The sequence below is a fragment of the Chanodichthys erythropterus genome, chromosome 20, assembly GCF_024489055.1.
Source record: "Chanodichthys erythropterus isolate Z2021 chromosome 20, ASM2448905v1, whole genome shotgun sequence".
Classification (NCBI taxonomy): Eukaryota; Metazoa; Chordata; class Actinopteri; order Cypriniformes; family Xenocyprididae; genus Chanodichthys; species Chanodichthys erythropterus.
In genome coordinates this window covers 8885549-8907499 of record NC_090240.1, presented here as the reverse complement: position 1 = coordinate 8907499, position 21951 = coordinate 8885549, and the positions used below count along the sequence as shown (strand labels likewise).

At 39.6% G+C, this 21951-nt stretch overlaps 1 protein-coding gene across 1 annotated transcript; it reads left to right on the top strand.

The window, feature by feature from the left end:
* The first annotated feature begins 2871 nt into the window (after positions 1-2871).
* Positions 2872-21349, top strand: ndnf (neuron-derived neurotrophic factor). Its single transcript, XM_067371733.1, has 4 exons — positions 2872-3124; positions 12183-12371; positions 14854-14978; positions 19176-21349. Exons 2-4 carry the CDS (start codon positions 12184-12186, stop codon positions 20585-20587), a joined length of 1725 nt encoding a protein of 574 aa, XP_067227834.1. The 5' UTR covers positions 2872-3124; position 12183; the 3' UTR covers positions 20588-21349.
* The last annotated feature ends 602 nt before the right edge of the window (positions 21350-21951 follow it).

The following is a 21951-nucleotide window of genomic DNA, read 5'->3' as shown; positions in this document are numbered from 1 at the left end:
TAGTTTCACTTTAAGGCACATTTTAAATCATTGTTTTAATAATCTTTTGTCATGCTTTAAAGAAGTACACTTCTTTTGATGTGTTGACTAAAACACATGTGAAGTACTTATATATAGTATGTACTGTACATTATACAAATTTGTGTCCATAAATTACAAAAACGTACACACACACACACACACACACACACACACACACTGTATAAAGCTACAGAACCACTAGATGGTGATATTGCACTTGCGCTCACTAACACTTATCTGCTGGAACTCATCTGATCTCCCACTCTCAGTTACAGTCAGATTATCTCTGGAAAACAGTCTTAACCGAGTTCATTTTGTCACACTGTATGGAAATAAAACAAGAATTACAATAATAGGTGAAGTCACTCCTACAATGATTGGCCCTGATCTAATTTAAGGAACATGAAGAGACGAGTTTTAATGCTCTCAGACCCTCATTCAGTCATAAATGGCCATTCATCACCAAGAGCATTTGTTCAAGCTGCTGTTATCATTCATAAATATTTACTTCCCCTGGTTAAAGCTCCCCTTCACACCTCGGATAGATGCGGCTCACAGAGACAGCAGTGGGGGGAATGACCGGCTGTAAACAGACAAACAAAAGGAAACAAACCATGCCTGTGCTCTTCAAACAAACCACACAATCGCGTGTGTGTCGGTGATCACAAGCTATTCAAGTATGCAAATACTGCAGTACAAAAAGAAGGATGGGAAGCATCGTGGGACTTTTTCAGCATGACACCACTCTTGATGAAGTCTTCAGGAGTTGCGTGACTACCTGCAGGATGAGAGACAGATGCCCTACAGTAAACTATCATGAGTGTCTCCAGAACCGAGAACTCATCCGGCCTTAGGAGGAGTCGCCGTGCCTCAGTTTAGAGAGTTACATATAGTGCACAGTGTTTCTGAGCTGCACAAGTGCATTTAAATCTTAAAGAGCTTACATGGGAATTACTACACAAGCTGAATTTCAGGAAAAAAAGGTTACACTTTATTTCAATGGTCCACTTTTGATGTTCTACTGACTATAAGTAACTATGCACCAACATGTCAACTAACTCTCATTAGAATATAAGTAGACTGTAAGGTTTTATGGTTAGTAGAATAAGTTGACATGTAGTTGCAAAGTTACTTTAGTCAATAGAATGTCTGATGAGAGCATCAAAATAAAGTTTAAAAGCAGACAGTCTACTAATACTCTAATGACTGCTAGTTGACATGTATGTAACAGTCATAAAGTGGATAACAACAAAGTGTAACAACAACAACATAAAAATCTTTAAAAAAATAGGCATTTCAGTTTATTGACATTTAAAGATTCTAGTGTGACATTGGGACTGGTTTAAATTATGATCATAATACTTTTCACATTCCTTCAGTACTTTGACCAGAGATATGACGTCCAGAAATGCTGTAAGGCAGTTTTGTTATGATTTTTTTTTTGCAAGAAACAAATTTTTACCTTTTGTTGTTGTTGTTCATTTGAGTTCTGTCAGGTCATTGAGTGTGTTGATATATATATATATATATATATATATATATATATATATATATATATATATATATATATATATATATATATATATATATATATTCAGATGTTCACCTGTATAGTTATGTAAATAAACTAAATTCAAATTTACAAATAAATATAGTTTAGGATTTATAAATATATTAATTTGAATGCATATATTTAGAGTTCAATTATTAATGGCTTTATATTAAGATATATTTGAATTTAAAATGAAATATTCAGAGTTACATTTATATATTTAGAGATATCATTATATATTCAAATATATTCTAAATCAATATTTAGATTTATATACATTTGCGTTTTAAACTGCACATTTAGTCACACACTCTAAAAATTGCTGGGTTGTTTCAACTTAAATTTGGGTCAAATATGGACAAACCCAACTGTTGGGTTAAAACATTAATTTAAAAATGTAACCCACTGGTTCGGTTTGTCCATATTTGACCCAAATTTGGGTTGAAACAACCCAGCAATTTTAAGAGTGTATATATTAATTTATGCAGTGTTACAACTATATTCAGGATTTACAACTACATTTATGATTTATAAAGTTATTATACACTTTAAAAATGCTGGGTGAAAAACAACCCAAGTTGGATAGAAAATGGACAAACCCAGGGATTGGGTTGTTTTAACCCGGCATTTGGGTTAAATGTTTGCCCAACGTGCTGGATAGTTTTATTTAACTCAACTATTGTTTAAAAATATATATTTTTTTTACATGTTTAATAAATTAACATGTATTAATATTTAATAAATAATATACATTATTAAATTGCTTATTGATTATTATTGTTGTTGCCTCTAGTAATTATGTGTCTGATTTTTAATTTCCAACCTATTTTGGGTTCATTTTAAGCCAGCCATACAGTAATATTTAAACATTAGTTGGGTTCAATAAAACTACCCAGCACGTTGTGTCAAACATTTAACCCAACCGCTGGGTTTGTCCATATTCAACCCAACTTGTGTTGTTTTTAACCCAGCATTTTTAGAGTGTATATAGGTTACAAGGTTATTTTGCATTGTCAGTTTTGTATTTTTTAATTAGCCTATGTGTTACTTTATATTCAGAATTATGTACAACGTCGATTTAAAATATACTTTTTTTTAAAAAACGTATAACTCTGTAGGCTATTTTATGACGTGTAGCCCCAGGCTTTGGTTTTGTCACGCACTAAAGTTTGTTGACTGTTGACTCGTGCAGGACAGTGTGTTTGAGCGCTGTGTGTCAGATGAGTGGGCTGGTCTTCAGAGAAAGACACTTCACACAGTCCGACTCTCTCTTCACTCTCAGTCTCTACAGAGGAGAACAGCAGGAGAACGACTCAGGATACCCGCTAGGACAAGAGACGAACTTTGGGACGAGAGAAACTCCGTTCGAGCCGCGCGCACGCAGACGGACCCGACTGCAGGAATCTAGACCCACAGGACAACTTTACCACACTTTCTCCAACAAACTCCATCTCACACAAGTTTGCGCTGCTGGAAGACATCAAAAAACAGCCAAATATCACTTCTAGCAAAACACTTTCGCTCTGGAGTGATTTTACCCAAAAGAACAAGGTAAGAACTTCACATTCAATTGAGATGTTTTCTTGACTGTTTAGGTTTTAGTTTCCCGTGCATAGCGAGGAGAAGATGCGTTTAAAATCTCTAAGGATCAGTTGCACTATTCTGAGACATTGCTCAGATGTAGACTACCTGTCTTTGCATTTCCTAAATGCTTCCACGCCTCATGAAAGAGTTTAAACACTCCTGCAGTCGCGGGGAAACGGAGCGGGACTCCCCGCGCTCTTTGAACCTCCTGCCAGAACACGAGCGACGGGCTTCTGCGGTCTGAACCTCCTGGAAGTTAAAGATTTCAAACAGCTTTGCTTCAAGCCCCAGCTCGCAGGCTCTTTTAATGTTCGTCTGGATCTCAGAGGAGGTGTGTGGAGCTCTTTAGGATGGGAGTTTTTGGACATTGTGTTGGAGACGCAGTTCCCATGCGCTCCCATCCGCCAGACGCAATTCATCACGACTCGTCCTCGCCCTCTCAATTGTGCGTCTGTTATTCAGTCTTTCATAGTGTTAAATGCTGCTGTCACCGCCGAAGGGAAGGCATATAGGGAGTTTTTCTTTTAATATCTGCTTGCTAGGAACTTATCCAAACCTTAAAGCATAAAAGCACCTGCAAGATGCGAAATTTTGGCCCATATCTGCACTGCTGCTGTAGAGATGACAGGAACAACTTATTACACAAGTCTGTGTTATTTCTTGGTTTAAGTAGTGAGAAGATCAGTAGTTCACAAATACATCGATTATTTTGCAATATCAAGGTTTTAGGTTCAGTTTACAGTTTATGAATGAATAAGGGAAAGTGTGTATTTTAGGTTGGAGTGCTGAAATTAAGGTCTAGTCTATACATTTTCTTCCTCAATTTACCATGTTCAGGAGTCAGTATGTTGTATAAAATTAAATACATTTCAGGATTATTTCATTTAAATGTTCAAGTTGGCACTGGTAACATAAATCAAAATCACAAATGTTTAATCAAGTTTTTTGCAGTTCACTTAAATGGTCTTGCAGTGTCAAATAAATTTTTAACAGCGCAAATGTTCTGTGTGTATTAATAAAACTGAATGAACTAAATATCTCTCTTTAAAGATGAAAAAGTTTGACTTTAAATTTCACATCAGCTGCCCATCTGTGGCATGCAGTGAGATTTCAGCCCCATTTGCATCCTTTTCTTTTTGAATTTGAATAGTAAACAGTGTGGATTTTTTAATCTCTCCGATGGGATTGCGAGGATTAAGTCTCCTATCAGACACAAACAACTATGAAGTGGATTGCTGGCTACCTGATGTGGTTCCTGGTGAGAGTGATATTTTTCTCCGGGCTGGGAGACGTAATGAAAGGCAGACTCAGAATGAGGGAATTTGAATAACTGTATTTAGCGGCGAGGCCAAGCTGCACTGCCTCCCATCCTCTCTCGGAAAGAATGAAACAGGAACAAAAGTCTAAGAACGGGAAGGTCTGTGTTGCATAGCGTATCTAAACCCTGATTTGCATATGAAAACTCTGGCAGTGAAAGAATTCCGCCACTGTTGCAATAGCCATTTGTGTGTCCGACGGAGTGACAGTCCGATGCGGAGATACAGTCGTCCTCACGCTGGTCTTTGTGGGGTCTGACGTGACTGTGTGTCATGTCCTGTTGAGGAGAACCAGGGATTTAAACGCAGCTTTTCGAACTTTTTCTGACCCCCTGGTCTTTCATTTCCATATCTGTTTGTTCCTATAGCTTCTGAGCTCAAATTCAGTTTGAGATGGTTCATTCAGGGTGTCCCGTCAGCGAAACATGCAAATAACAACGCTCACATGAGATTGTTTTCCTTCTCGGTAGGTAGATGATATATAAACGCGCCAATGGCTTCTTTATTTCCCAGCATGCCTTTTTGTGCACTTCCTTCGATATGCTCATATGGGTGGGGTGAGATGGACAAATTGTCCCTTGAGTCTGTGAATATCTGTGAGATCTCAACTTCATCTTACAAAGACAGCAATGAAGTGAGCATCAGTCAGGGGCCGCCCTATTCAGTGGTCTGTTTGTGAGGCTCTTGGAGAAAGTGGCCCCTACACCCTCAGACGATGAACATTTGCGAACGCCGTACTAATTTGGATTCCTGAGATAAGAACTTAGAGGCTTGAATGGGACATCCCAGTCTGAACACTCTAGAGTGGGTTAGACTTTATTAAAGTTTCACTTCAGAATGAAAATTTCCTGATAATTTACTCACCCCCATGTCATCCAAGATGTTCATGTCTTTCTTTCTTCAGTCGAAAGAAATTTAAGGTTTTTGAGGAAATCATTCCAGGATTCCACGGGCTGAAGGTCCAAATTGCAGTTTCAGTGCAGCTTCAAAGGGCTCTACACAATCCCAGATGAGGAATAAGGGTCTTATCTAGCAACGATCAGCCATTTTCTAAAAAAAATAAAAATTATATTCATTTTAACCACAAATGCTCTTGCACTGCTCTGCGATGCGCCACACATTACGTAATCACGTTGGAAAGGTCACACGTGATATAGGCGGAAGTACCAATCCAGTGTCTAAGACAAAGAGCCTTTACAAAAAAAGGAAAAACAATGATGTCGAACGATTTTAAAGTTGGAGGAGAAAATTAGTTTTTCACCCTACCGCGGTACTTCCACCTACATCATATATGACCTTTCCAACATGATTACGTAATATGTGGCGCATCGCATCGCAGTGCAAGATGAGCATTTGTGGTTAAAAATATGTCATTTTTATTTTTTTTAGAAAATGACAGATGGTTTCTCTAGATAAGACCCTTTTCCCTTGTATGGATCGTGTAGAGACCTTTAAAGCTGCACTGAAACTGCAATTTGAACCTTCAACCCGTTGAACCCCAGTAAAGTCTACTATATGGAAAAAAAATCCTGGAATGTTTTTCTCAAAAACCTTAATTTCTTTTCAACTGAAGAAAGAAAGTCATGAACATCTTGGATAACATGAGGATGAGTAAATTATCAGGAAATTTTAGTTTTGAAGTGAACTAATCCTTTAACGATTTTCAAATCGCATGGAAACATTACACTTCACAACTTCTCTGTGTAGCCAGTACTCATGTTCACACACTCTCAAATGTGCCTCAAATGCACAAATATCGTCAAAGATTTTACTCAACAAACTCTGTTCTGGGTCCCTGCCAAAGTAAACAAGCAGCGGACAGCCAAGTGTCCACTGTGAAGTGCTAGACCTCAGCTCTCAAAACCGGCCTCTAACAATTAGTCATTGTGCCATTTGGCTGTACAAGAGCACCAGCACAGCTCAGGGTTGGCATGAAGATACATCCTCAACTTTAAAGTGCTGATCTCATTTATAAGAAATCATAACATTTAAGGTGAGAAAGACAAATCAAATACCACATCACGAGGGAACTGAGACACTGTCCTGCTCCTGAAGGCCCAATGTCCTGCAGGGTTTATATCCAACCTGCCCCACACACTTGCCTGTGGGTGTATCCGAAATCACCCTCATACCCTCATTCACTATTCCCTACATCAGTGGTTTTCAGTCCTTATCCTGGGGACCCAATGCTCTGCACATTTTGTATGTTTCTCTTATCTGCACACTCAGTTCAGTTTATAGGGCTCTCATCTAATGAGCTGAAGATCTAATGAGCTGAAATGTGCAGAGCAGACCACAGCCCTACCCTGCTCCTCTAATATAGTCCACTAAATGAGTGAATGTAAACGAGCGAGCGTGCACTGGAAGTGCTGTGGACATGATCTTCTGGTGAGACACAGGAATCCATTCGGTGTGACTCTCGCAGTTTTCTAGTGGCGGTTGTAAACTCGTTATTGTGGTGTATTATGGGAGCGAGTGAGTGCAGTCAATAATGTCCACTAGGGCAGTGTTTCTCAACCCTGTTCCTGGAGGCACACCTATAGTGCACATTTTCAAACTCTTCCTAATCAAACACACCTGATTCAACTCATCAGCTCATTAGTAAAGACTCCAAGGCCTGAAATGGATAGGGGAGACATCCAAAATGTGTATTGTTGGTGTGCCTCCAGAAATAAGGTTGGGAAACACTGTATTATGGATTCGGACTCCACTATAAATGGCTGTCACCTCAAATAGTGCACCATGTAAGGGTATAAGGGGCGATTTTGGCTTGCTTAGTTGGGGACACTTGACATTTGACTTGACATTTGATATTCAACAGTGCTTTGATCTGCCTGCATTGACACTATTCTTTAAGAGCTGCTGTGCAGCCAAAATAATGTACCAGTTATCAATGTAAAGCTACTTTGACACAATCTACATTGTAAAAAGCATTATATAAATAAAGGTGACTTGACTTGACTTGACAACCTGGAAGTTTCCAGCAAGACTTGGATTAGCTGGTTAACATGTGTTTGATAAGGATTGGAGCCAAAATCTACAGGATAGTGGCCCTTCAGGAGCAGTATTGGACATATATTACACGTCACATCCCAAGTGGTGGAAAAAAAATCCAATCTGAGGCCCTGTTTACTCCTGGTATTAAGATGTGTTTTGGTCGATCGGCTCACAAGTAGATGAGGGAGACACATTCCCGTTTTAACCTGGTGTTTTAATCTGTCTCTTTTGTCCTCTTTCAACCACTTCTGTCCTGATTTCTTTGAGGGGAGGGTCTATGGGCGGGTAAATGTATGGGTTTTTTTCAAATGTTTCGACCTAATGGACAAAATACGCTCAAGCAATTTACATATGACTGCGCCAAGAGATGACGGAAAAACATACAGAACAAACAAACAAATCATTTCAGCATTCATTTCTGCTCTGACAGCCACAAGACCAGCTGAAAACTATGAAATGATGAGAGAACATTGAGCTTTGTACGTTTTTCATCTTCAAACCAAACTTGGGTCCTTAGCCGACAAAGTTTAAATCCTATCTGGCTAGAGTGCTTCATATTCTGTTTACACATTAGGTCAGTAGATGGTCTTTTGTGGCTGTTTGAACGCATTCGATCACATGAGCGTCTACACTATCAAATGTGTTTTCAGCTACCTCTGGAAGAGGTCGAAAGTGAACAAGCTCAAAATGTTTTACACTCCGTTTACACCTGTATTTAGTGTCGTCCACTTGTGATCTGATCGATCAAAATGCATCTTAATACCAGATGGAAACAGGGCCTGAGTGGTCAAACTAAAATAGATAGAATAGATGAAATAGTTTTTAATTGAATGTGGTTTTGAGTTGGGTTTGTGAATAACATATATGAGTTATACCAAAAAAAAAAAAAATCTATGGTTTTGGACTCCTCTTAGTGCGGCAGGACGTTGGGATTTGCAACCACTGACTCTCGGAATAAAACTGCCCTACATAATCCAACATTGTCCCCATTGTGTTCTTGTGTACTTTTGAGGTTGGTTTCTTTTCCCCCTTCTTTAGCTTCCCAACTCCAGTTTGGCTCTGTATGTATGCATGACAGGGCCCTGAGGAGCCCAGGGGACGAAGCTCACAGTAAATGTCTGTTCAGAGGTTTCGGGAAGCGCTGACAGAAGCTGAGGAAAACTCACCCATTCTCCAGTTTCAGGGCGTCGTGCTTCTGTTGAAACAGAATCTGAAATGTTTCCCTTATCTCTGTGAAAATGAAGGCTTTTGCACCTCTGGTGGAGAGAGTTCACGTATGTAACACTGAGCTCTATAGGGAGGAGAGGCTGTATGGAAGCAGCATGTGTGTGTGTAAACCTGCAGTCATACATGATTAAAAAGCAAGCGAGAAAGAAGTGACATCTCTGCACAGGTTAGTGCGGTAATGATGGCTCTCCGCTGTTTGTGGCCCGGACTGTTGCAGTTTGATTGACAGGTGGTAGCTGCTCTGGTGCGATGTGTGTTTTCACCCTGTCAGTAGTGCTGCTTTTCATGCACCGTACATGTGTTATTCATCTGTGTGTGTGTGTGTGTGTGTTGAGCCTGTTAGTCTCTGTCTCACCTTGGTGAATTGCATGTTAACACTTCCTGTGGTAATTAATCAGTCTGATTGAATCATTTTATGACAGGCTGATAGAATTATCTGCTCCTAATTGTTGATCAATCAGTCAGACTTTGCTATTGTTGCATAAAGCCTGTAGACTCCCAGTGGAGATGAATGATCATTTTATCTGATTTGGATACACATATGTTGAAGAGAATGACATTTCTGTCTCCAGAGAGATAATTAGAAGAAATGTAACAAAAGGAAATTGTGTTATTCAGAGTGGAATGCAGCCAGATGTTTCTGAAACACCTGACACAAGATTCGTATAATGCAGAATTATCTTTAATGACTCTTTAGATCATAGAATGATAATCAAGGAGGTTAAAATGAGGTAAAGAGTTAAAGAGTAAACTGTTTTAAAAGCACCATTACATTTAAATGAGTTGTTTTACTTGCACGTGAAGTGATTAGGAGCATTTTGAGGATGATAATTCAAACATTACAGCTTGTTGTCTTCAAAGGGTTTAAGCTGTTTAACATTATGAACTTGACTCTATGACCTTCCCACAACACACTCTCTCCCGAAACCACCAAAATTCATCACACATCTCAGATTTGTACATGGTCCATAAGTGATCCAGGACCCGAACAAACTTTTTCCTGACATAAAAAAAAAAAAGTTTGGTAAAAACAAATGAATGTAAAAAAAAAAAAAAAAAAAAAAGAGCAAAACAAAGTTGACACGATTGCGGCCGACTCTGCCTTCAAATTATCCTCCCCCAAATTACGATCAGACATTCTCCTCAGCTCTAATTAAACATTAGCTTTTATTTGTTCCAGATGGGGCTTTGTTTTGAAGTTTTATTTTAGAAAGAGAACCCTTTCTGCTCTGGAAAACACAACTGCATCCAAACCTGGCGGAGTTGTAGAGGGAATCGGAAATCCATGTTCCTGTTTCTTTGCTTTCTTCTCTTGGTCATATACTGGAATTCGAGGCAGTGTTCTACATTCACACCCAAAGAGATACAGTATTATGAATCCTACCCAAATATCATCTGCTGTTGATGTCCGCTATCATACAATGTCTTCCCAGTCCCAGACAATGGCCATCTAGCTAATTTGTTTTCCTAATTCATTTCAGAGTTCGTCAATGAACATAGTCTTATTTTTTGTGAGCCTGGACTGGATTTCTCTGAGTAGATGTTACGTTAGATCAGTGATCTTTGTGTATCATTAATAGCAGTTCATGACTGTGATTTAAGATGGATTACTTTCATTCCACAAATTTTACATACTCCAGAGTACCCCAGACCAAACTACTGGTGCGCCCCACAATTTTACCACATCCAAATTAACCAAATGTCAAACAGACTTCGGTCTGAACCAAAAGTGTCCAGCATTAGTATATATGAAACCCCATATACATATTTAGATGAGACTTTAAGAGAGAGCATCTCTTTCCTGTGTGTGAGAAGATCCTATTACACAAGCACAGCCCGAGAGAAAGCAGCACTCTTGTTGTGAGAGTTAGAACAGAGGAAATGTAATGCATGATAAAAGCAGTGCTTTGTGTGCAAATGCAGTTAAGTAGATTTTGTGACTGACCGAAGTGAAAAGGCCAAGTGTAAAGGAGGCGGGAATGAGAATGTGCAACTTTAAAAGAAAGGAAAGAGGAAGGCACGTAAAGACAAAAACAATGGATGAAAGTGGTGGAGGAGAAAGAGAGAGTACTATCTGAGACTGGCAAATAAAGAGTGAGTGAAGGAGGTCAAGAAAAGCAGGAATAAAGGCAGCAGGAGGGGAGGGATTCCTGGAGAGGTCATTAAGAGGACAAGCACTCACTTGCTGTTAATGACACTGGAGTATCACTCTAATCTGCCATCATTAGCCTGATTATATCTGGGGGATTGGCCTTTGCCTTCAGCTCCAATCAATGGCACCAAATCAATAGAAAGGCGGATGTCATGTGATCCAGGCAAAGCCAAATCCAGCCTAGACTGTAGCTCAACACAGCTAAACCAAGTTCAGCTCTTCTTCTTCACCACAGCACAGTCTACTTCAGCACAGCATACATAAACCTAGTCAATAAAAAGTGTACAGGACAGATGCAGAAGATCATCGAGAAAGAGAATCTGTGAATAGTTATAAGCAGGTGTTTAACACCAACCAGACATGGAAATTTTGTACTGTGAGCTCGGACACTCTACACAGGCATTCAAACAGTGATTAGTGAGGGAAAATGTGTGTGTGTGTGTGTGTGTGTGTTTTCACTGAACACACACACACAGCAGATGTGTGCATCTGTGAGTGTCTCCGAGTGCCTGGATGTTCTCATGAGTTGTTTGAATGCTGTTTGCGTGCAGTATCAACCACCGCATACAAGTCTTTTAGCCCAGCGGTGCCGCCCCTCGAGTTAAAAAAACTTCAAAGGTGGTCAGTAAAGACATTCATTTGAATTCTTCATTCCCAATCGGCTGTAGTCTGGTTTGCTTCTTGTAGTGTGATGGTGCAATCCAGGCATTTAACTAAATGTTAAGAAGAATTTGATGTTCTTTTAGAAAAGTATGTCATAAAATGATTTACTAATGTCCTCCATTAGAGTTTTTAAATAGTTGTTAAATGCTACTGATGGTTTAAGACTACATTTAATTGCTATGTTCCTGTGTGTTAGCTTTGCGGTCACCAATATTGCACTCTATACTACAAAATTCACTTTCTGCACACTTCATTTTGGCATATTTAAAAAGTTTTTCTCTTTTAAGAAAACAGAGCAAGAATATTGATGACTCATCCTGCACTACACAGATTTTTGTCAAATCAAATGCTCAGTAGTATGGCCCCTCCCCCAAGAAGCAAAGCATGTTTAGTGACTGTGATGCAACTAAAGGCCCATTCACACCAAGAACGATTATAACGATAATTATAAAGTTTTAATAATTGTTCTAATTCTATAAAAGAATAGTGAATTCCACGCCAAAGCTATTATGATAGTATCACAAAGTAACGATATTGATGCAATCACTTTCAGAATAATTTTTTCACAGCTCATGAACAATAAATCAACAGTACAGTAAATCAGGATAAAATCCCATTCTCTTGTTCATTCACTGTCAATGCCTCTCTCTCTCTCTCTCTTTCTCTTTAGGATGGCGTGGATGTGTGGATGTTATGGTTTGGTGTTGCTGGTGTTGGGGGTGATGGGACAGAAACTGCCCACGCGTGATGAAGGCCTCTTTCAGATGCAGATCAGGGATAAAGCTCTGTTTCATGACTCTTCTGTCATGCCAGATGGAGCCGAGATCAGCGGATACCTGTTCAGGGATACACCGAAAAGGTAGGTTCAAACATCACATACATGTAACAGACATACACATACCCACTTTTGCTTAGATATTTGCATTTCTATAAAGTAAAGTATGATAACTATAATACTACAGAATAACACAATCCTAATTTTATATTTGAAAAAAAAAAAATCTGCTGCATAAGTAGACATACATAAAATGAGATCTAGGCAGGTGGAGCTGGGGAGGTGGAGGGGTTCACGTAAAGGATCAATCAGCCTGTTCCCTATATATATATATATATATATATATATATATATATATATATATATATATAGATAGATAGATACATGAGCAATATCACACTCGTACCCGTACGATATGGCTGTATATCAGCACGGCTGTGATGCTGATATAGAGCCATATCACATACGAGTGTGATATTGCGTTTATACAACAGTTCGACGACACGAGTGTGATAAATGAATAAGAAATAACAATGGAGAATGTTTAAAACCCTCTTGTGCAGAACTACTTCCTTCCGCCATAGATTCAAATCTGCTACTAATTCTAAAATGTCACTTTAGAACTAGTAACGAAGGAATGTTGGGTCCCTCCACTGAAACTCATTGTATTTTGTACAGTATGAGAGAGGGAGAGATCTCCTGAGTGAGCACCTGTGTCTGATATAACATTCATTCTTCAGGTCGATGTCCATATTATTATATCCATTATAAAAATCCATTTGAATGTCCGCTGAGGAAGGCGATCTTTGTATCTTTGTATCTCTTCAAGTGGAGTGATACAAACGGTAAAAAGGTAGGAGTGCTGTTATCACTAGAATATCGTATGGCTGTCAGCCAATCAGATTCGAGAACCAGAAAGAACTGTTGTGTATATATATATTAAAAATATATATATTGTGTATATATATATATTATTAAAATACTATATATACTATTAAAATTCATGATTGATTTAATTCTGGATGTCCCCACGTGCCCCAAATTTTTAAATGTATGATATAAAAATGTATGTATGATCATGTGCATTTGTGGATGTCTTTGTGTGTGGGAAGAAGAAATATGGAATCTATTATAGCCACAATGCATTAGATGAGGGTAAGACATGTATTATAAATGAGATGCTTGAAACGTGTGTGTGTTTGATGAAGTACTGTTTTGAGTAGCAGGTGGACTCAAATGGAAGAATATCAACCATGTTCACCATGTCTATCAAACTGTACCACATGTGAGGTCTTAGCAAAAGGCTACAGGGTTATTTTTGCTGAGGATCCTGGATGAATTAATCAGAATGAACACACCACAGATGGTCGCATGCTGAGCTATTCACAATTTAAAAATGCTCTATAGTAACAAAGAATCTTCACGTTTTCCATTTGATGTCCATGCCAGTGATTCTGTCAATGTCGTGTCCTGCTAATGAATTGCAGTGTTCTCAAATATAGCTAATTACATTGAAGTCTACCATACATCTGTCATAATAATTCACAGAACACAGAGTTGTAAGGTGTTTCTGCTCACAGAAAAGATTGTTTTAATATTACATTACAGTTTAAAAGCTTTTATTTCCTATAAATGTGCCAATCCAATCTCATGAGAAGACTATTTTCAAAGATGGTGATTTTATATAAATTTATACCATGTGATTTGTATGGAAACACATGTTGGTCCACTCCTAAAGGTAACCATTAGTGGGACATAAACAGATTGGACAAAAACAAATTAATGATGTAGTTCCAATTCAACATACGTAATTTGGTCATGGAAGTCATTTTAATTGAAGTGTTGCATGATTCTTTTCTGTTTCACATGCTATTTTTGAAAAAAAGAAAAAAAGGTTTGCAGTGTTCAGTCTATACTCTGCACTAAGTGGTAGGCTACTATTCTACTCTGAAGATGGCATTAGAAATAGTTTACAGCTGAAATATTCTAGCTGTGTTTGGTGTGCTTTTTATAAGACATCTCCCATGTGCAATGAATTGTCAAAAGCAAGCTAATTCAGAGGCAACACAGTGCTAAAAACGCTAACAAAGATAGCGGAAATGTGTTGAGACAGCAAAGCCAATGTAGCAGCATTGTGTTTGGGGAATATGGTCCTAATTCGGCAGCGGTCTCTGAAAGGCCAGCTAGTTCTAATTTCAGCTCATTGTGTCTTGGGACGGGTTTTAATATATCTCAAGTACTTTTAAAGACGTAACATGACTGCAATCAGACGGGCTAAATCAGCAACACCATTATGAATAACCTTGCTAAAATGGAAGTCTCATACCTAGGGAGTTGTGGAAAGTATTGCTGTATGCCTTTTATGTAATTTTATGCTAAAACTGCACCTAAAACCTAAAAATATAAATGCATACAGATGGCCAGTTTTCACACAGTCATCAAAACCGATTTAGTCCAAACAAAAGCACATCTGCTACAACATACAATGAGTCATGTTTAATTTCCTGCATAATTCCTATGTTGTAGTCATTTTCAGAGTGTGTGCTAACTTTCCTTGCTCTTGCAGGTACTATTTTGTGGTGGAGGAAGACAACACTCCTCTGTTGGTGACGGTGACACCTTGCGACGCTCCTCTCGAGTGGAGATTGACGTTGCAGGAGCTCCCAGAGGACCGCAGTGGGGAAGGATCAGGTATCCGAATTAAATCTCCCAATCGATGTTGCAGCTCTGCAGTAATTTAAGACTTGTTTTCCATGTAAACGTTCTAAACTATTATTAGAAAAACTGGCCTTAGATCTGTGGAACAAGAGAATGTATTCCATAGCCATTCAATGCAGTTTAAGGATTAAAGTAGGCAGTGGTATCTCCTTCCGTTAATCTCCATAGGGTTGAACCTCATTAGGAAGGAAGTCATTCCTAAATTAGGAATCATTTCAATCATAGAGGATAAGGAATTGTTTTCAACTAAAATATAAGATAAACTGAAAGGATTAAAGAAAACTGTAAAATAAGAAATACTAAGTGCAGTGGCTCTGTTCCAAAACCTCCATATGCAGCGTTTTAATCTCCCAATGTTAAGGCTGTCCTATAATTATAATTCTGGCCTTTACAAAGAAAGGCATCCCAGAATGCACTATGACAAAAGATGACGATAAGGCAAGAGAAATGTCTAAAATATACTTAGTGTTTATTCAATAACTGTATTGAAAAGTATAGTGAGTTGAGTCTCCCGTATGAGAAGCACTATTTGTATTATGAGGTTACATTTCAGTTAAGATGCTGCCTATGAAGGGAATAGACAGCAAGGCAGCTCACTGCGTTTTGGAACAGAGTATTAGTGTTTGCAAGTTTTCAGACTGATTTAACCAAACAAACAAAAAAAAAAAAGGTCAAAATGAGTATCCTATAGATGCCCCCTTGGAAAGTTTTCAGCAGAAATAGCGAAGCAGCACGGCTGCAGATAAATATGTGTTTTCTGTGAAGTACTGTGGACCGTGTCCAGTGTGGGTCAGTGTTTTCCAGCATGGTCAATCATTACCGCTGTTAGTGTACATGTCTGCGTCAGTGCGTGTTTGTGAGCACGTGTGGTTTTGGGCCTAGTGTGACCGCACCTGTGTACTGATGGACTGCATCTGATGTCTGCAGCAAGAATGAAAAAGAGAAAAATCTTGTATAAGGATATATAGGGGTTAATCTCACAAAACCTGTCAAGAATGTCCTGGTGACCCCAAAATGAAAAGACAAAAAAATTATATTTACTTAAAGAAAATGTTCTAAGTCTGTAAGTCTATATTTACAAGTGTGAGTATCTGAAGGTTGGAGTAATGGGCGAGCCGAAAGGGCTTTACAATTGGTTGTGAAAGCACCCTGTTAAAGGAATAGTTTACTTCAGAATTAAAATTTCCTGATAATTTACTCACCCCCATGTCATCCAGGATTTTTATGTCTTTCTTTCTTCAGTCGAAAAGAAATTAAGGTTTTTGAGGAAATCATTCCAGGATTTTTCTCTATATAGTGGACTTCAATGGGGTTCAACGGGTTGAAGTTCCAAGTTGAAGTTTCAGTGCATCTTCAAAGTGCTCTACACGATCCCAGAAGAGGAATAAGGGTCTTATCTAGAGAAATGATCAGTTATTTTCTAAAAAAATAAATTAAAATTATATACTTTTAAACAAAAATTACTCATCTTGCACTGCTCTGCGATGTGCCACGCCTTACATAATCACGTTGGAAAGGTCATTCTGAAGGGAACTAATCCTTTAAGGTGTGGGGTTTGTTTCTGTTGAAGCATTGTGTATCTTTTAGCATGACCCTTCCTTTCAGAACACCCTTACCTTTCACCATGCCCATTACTCCAATCCTGCAGCTATATCTGTTTCTATATTCATGACCTATAAACTTTTTTGCTTTGTGACATTTTCACCATGATTAAGCATATTTCCTCCAAGTTGTTCTCATTCTGTGAATTACGTGCTTAATAGAGTGTTGCAGTCATGATGTCAGAACCCAGAAGACTAATTTAGTCCTGGTTCTTTTGAGATTTTGAGTAAAATAAAGCCTGTGGTAAACATAACTTGATGATACTTTCATGTTTTATTCTAAAAAAACCCCATTGGAAAATCTCGAAGGAACCAGCGGCGAATTAGACTTCTGGGTTCTGACGTCATACCTGCACCACTATATTGTTAAGCAAATAATGAAACAAATTGTAATTATCATAAAATTAGACTTAATTTTCTTAATGTAAAATATAATTTCTCTTTTTTTAAATTTAATTTTGTAGTGAGATGTGACCTAGACATGTTTTCAATCACAGCTGTAGGATTCCTCCCACTGTTTCCATCAACTCAAAAGGTTAAGACCAGCGCATTTCTTCAAAGCAAGATTCTCGCTCGTACTCTCGTCTTCTCTCTCTCAGCTGTACTCCCACCTCTTTTGCTCTCCCTCCTGGTACTTTTCTCGTTTCTTCCCTTTTCTCCCCATCACCCTCTCTCTACATCTCTACTTTTCCATCTGGACAGTATCCTAAAAAAGAAATCAATAAAGTTCCACAAAACACCCTTGTATTTCATTCCAGACACATGGTGCAGCGTAGCTGTTTTAGTTAGAGTGCATCTGTCCACGTGTCTGTGAAACCTAATGTATAGGACCCAAACCAGGCAGAAGCGTGTGTGCAGAACATCTCCATGTGTGAGCTCACATAAAGACATGAGTGTCTCCCTGTGAGACGACAAGCTTCTCTGATCCTCTCTGACTTTTTGTCCAGTAATGATTCCCAGGCCCTGGGTTTCCCTCTTCCTCTCGGTCTGTGGCCCAATATGGCTGGTTGTCCTGGCTAATGAAATGCAGAGACCCCTATCATTCACTGTTGTACCTTTGGGATTTATGCAAAAGATTTAGATTTTTTTTTTTAATGATCATTTTGCTTCAGCTGAAGGCTTGACTTGGCTGTGATTGGGAGATCCTGAAAGACAAATCAGTCACAGCTGATGATATCCACCTTCAGACTCATTTCCTCACTCGTGTACCCATTCACTCATTCACAACTGCAATAAATCAAATACATATACACACACTCTGGTGGGATTGGACAATAAGAAAGAACATTTCAAATAAGATCGCTTCATAAATAAAATCATGGCAATGGCTGCTAGTCTATGTCTGTCTTTCTGAGACCACCTATATGCCTTTTCCGAGGGTCTTTCTGTTTCCTGCTCCTGAGAGTTTCAGAATAGATCAGATCTTCTCGAACTGTGTTATCCACGTGTTATGATTTTATCTCTAAACACTGACATTTGCACATTTGGCAGATGCTTCGATCCAAAGCAACTTACTTGGCATTCAAAGTATATACATTTCTATCAGTCCTTGCATTGACTGGGAATCGAACCTACAACCCTGGTGTTGCTGGTGCCATGCTCCACTATTTGAACGGCATGAATGCTTAATGAATGTCAACAATTGTCTCTGTTTTTTCCCCTAGGGAATCTCAGGAGATACATCTGAGACAAAGTTGATATTAACACATAATTGAGAACTCGATTTAGTCTCCTGAGCTATGACAGAGCAACTTCTGTGCAATTCACATTTTTTCTGGGTGATTGCAGGACTACATTATAAATTAAATGTAAACAAGGACGTGGAAGCGTTTTATTTTTTTTTACAGTACAGCAGTCACAGTAAATATATACTAATGCACAAGTCTTTTCCCATGTTTGCGGAATATATCCACTGGGAGCCGGTCTTTGAGTGCAACTCGTGTTCATTTCGTTCTCTGGTTGACAAACATAATATTATGTTTTCTCGCCCAGCTCAACAGAGAAGGCTTGGAAAGGAACTCAAGGAACAGTGAGGCCACAAGGCATCTCTGTGTAGCTTAGAGCTCCCGGGGAAAGTAAAGTTAAAGTCACCCTCTGATGTGCAGGGTTGTTTGGATACAAAACACAGCAGACGAGTGGCTAACTGTCCATCACATCAGGTAGCTTCCAATGACCTCACCAGGATTAACACATTAAACGATGCTCTTTCTGTTAAGATGGAAATTGCTGCTGCTTTTTCCAGTGGTGTTAATTGGGGTGTGGGGAGGAAGTGGAAAGTAAACAACTAGATGAGAGGATTCGGAGTGGTGAGGGAAATGCGTCATTATGTGGCAGTTACTGTTAAATGCTTAAGCTTAAGTGTGTACATCCATTTATTCGACAGTTTGTGTGGCTTGTGTTTGTGTGTGGTTTAAACAAGTCTCCAAATCGCCGTTGTATGGGCCATGTTTTTGATGTTTGTGGTTTGTTCTGTGGGGAGACTCATTTCCCCATCATCTCTTGATTTATTGTGCTTGTTTCCCAAGGTCTAATTTTGTGAATCTTTTGTGTGTCTTTTCTTGGGTCTCAGGTGAGCCAGAACCTCTGGAACAGCAGAAACAGCAAGTCACGGCCAATGAGGGTACTGAACTCTTTACCTACAAAGGAAATGATGTCGAGTCATTCATCTCTACCAGCTCCCCTTCAGGCTTGTACCAGCTGGAAATCATCTCCACCGAAAAGGACAGCAACTTTAAGATTTACTCAACCACAACTCCAGAGTCCGACCAGCCATACCCTGAACTGCCTTACGACCCCAGGGTTGATGTTACCACGCTGGGTCGCACCACTGTCACACTAGCTTGGAAGCCCACTCCTACTGGCTCCGTAATGGGCCAGCCGATCCAGTACTGTGTGGTTATCAACAAGGAGCACAACTTCAAGAGCTTATGTGCAGCGGAGGCCAAGATGAGCTTGGATGATGCCTTCATGATTGCTCCAAAACCCGGCAGGGACTTCAGCCCCTTTGACTTTGCTCATTTTGGTTTCGTCCCATCTGAGAATGATTTCCACAAAGACCGTTCCCTCACCACCAACAGAGCTCTGAGCAACAAGATGAGTCGCACATATATCCCCAAGCCAAAAGTGGCAGACATACAGAAAATCTGCATAGGCAACAAGAATATTTTTACCGTGACGGACCTAAAGCCAGACACGCAGTTTTACTTTGATGTGTTTGCCGTCAACACGGGCACCAACATGAGCACTGCGTACGTGGGCACTTTTGCCCGCACCAAGGAAGAGGCCAAGCAGAAGACAGTGGAGCTCAAGGATGGGAAAGTAACCGATGTCTTCATTAAGAGGAAAGGCAGCAAATTCCTCCGTTTTGCACCGGTCTCCTCTCACCAGCGTGTCACGCTCTTTGTGCACGCCTGTCTGGATGCGGTGCAAGTTCAGGTGCGGCGTGATGGGAAGCTTGTCCTCTCTCAGAATGTGGAGGGTGTCCGTCAGTTCCAGCTCCGCGGAAAGCCCAAAGCCAAGTACCTGATTCGTCTGCGGGGGTCCCGCAAGGGTGCCTCCACCTTGAAAGTACTGGCTAGCACACGTGCCGGAGGAAAGCAACCTTTCCCTGCCCTTCCCGAGGACACCCGCATCAAGGCTTTCGATAAGTTGCGCACCTGTTCTTCCGTCACCGTGGCTTGGCTTGGCACACAGGAGCGCAACAAGTACTGTGTTTACAGACGCGAAGTCTCAGAAAGTTATGGTGAAGAGCATCGGCGCCGAGAGCAGAACCAGTGCGCCGGACCGGAGAGCCGTCGCAAGTCAGAGAAAGTGCTTTGCAAGTACTTCCACAGCGCCAACCTGCAGAAGGCCGTCACCACAGAGACCATAACGGGCCTGGAGGCAGGAAAGAGCTACCTCCTGGATGTTTATGTGGTGGGACACAGCGGGCACTCAGTCAAGTACCAGAGTAAACTGGTGAAAACTAGGAAGTACTGTTAAAAAAGACTCAGAAGCACAGACTCTGCACAGAAGTAAATATATTATATATATAATGAGAAAAAAGAAGTTTATTTAACTCGAAGTGATATTCTACTAAGGAGAGTTTTGCAGACTGACTACTTGCGCACAATGCTAATGCTAAAGCTGCATGTGTCGCAGTTACTGAACTGCCTGTAGAGTGAGATATCAACCTCTGTATTTATGTTTACATTACCGAGTCGAGTCGAGTCAGGCGGTCTCAGGCGACCCTAGGCACCTGAAGGTTTGTTCTCAGGGGGTGCCATCGCTGTTGCAATGCAAAGAGTCCCTGTACTGCATCCTCAATGCCATGGAAATGGGAGTTTGGAGGAGTTGCAGTTCTCTTTTAGCCACTGCATGCACCATTTGTCTGCCTTATGTCTTCGTTCTATTGGTTCATTCATTACGCCAGCCTTCGCAGAGGTAGCTCCATGACTCCTTCTCTCCACTCTCCTGCCCTGTATTAAAAACATGGTTTAGAAGACTTTTTTTAAATTATTTCATACTTCTTAATGTTTTATTTTTTTAACTGTTATTTTTTTGTTATTGACAACAATTATTAGTGATGAAAATGTGTTTTAAATCTATATGAAAGTCAACGTTGTTGAAGCGTTTCCCCACTGTCAGTTTGTGTGTGTATAATCTCAGTTTGTGAATCTGGTGTGTGTAAATGTGTCTCACCTCTGTGTCACATGTACAGATTTTCTCTCCCAATATTCATGTACATAAAACACTAAATATAGACATCTGTAATCCCAGCGGACCTGTGTTTCACTGCCAGTGTGATATACATGCTTGAAAATACCCACATGAATGAGGTGTATGTCCTGATATGAAGTAATTGATCTTTCACTTGACTCATCATAGATATGTATACTTAGATGTCACATTCGACTGTTTCAGACATGTCACCGTGTCTGCCATCTTGGAATGGTTACCATGACGCCATTCATCACTCACACTAACAAATCAATTCATTTTTATTGAAATTTTCACAGCATTGTGCAGCCTAAGGCTGTAAAAATCACCAAGCTATAAATTCCAGACAAATAGAGGTGAGAAAGTGTTGGTTTGTGTTTTTACAACTCATTATGCAATATCCTTATAGAGAATAACATTAATGATAAGCGAAATGGTGAGAAAATAATTTGATAATGTCTATTGCCTATATAGATATTCATACATGTAAATAACTAGGTTGCAGATGCACAGTCAACTTGCTCTGTGCCACGGACTGAATTTGACCATTCTAATATGGCGGACAGCTCACGTATTGCAGCCCATAGAAACAGATACTAATGAGGCATAAATGTCATTGTTGATTATTTGATCACTAGTTTATTTGA

Coding starts and splice junctions, on each gene's coding strand:
- ndnf (XM_067371733.1), top strand. CDS start 12,184: ATGGCGTGGATGTGTGGATGTTATGGTTTGGTGTTGCTGGTGTTGGGG. Junction 12,372..14,853: donor TTCAGGGATACACCGAAAAG/GTAGGTTCAAAC, acceptor TTGCTCTTGCAG/GTACTATTTTGTGGTGGAGG. Junction 14,979..19,175: donor CCGCAGTGGGGAAGGATCAG/GTATCCGAATTA, acceptor CTTGGGTCTCAG/GTGAGCCAGAACCTCTGGAA.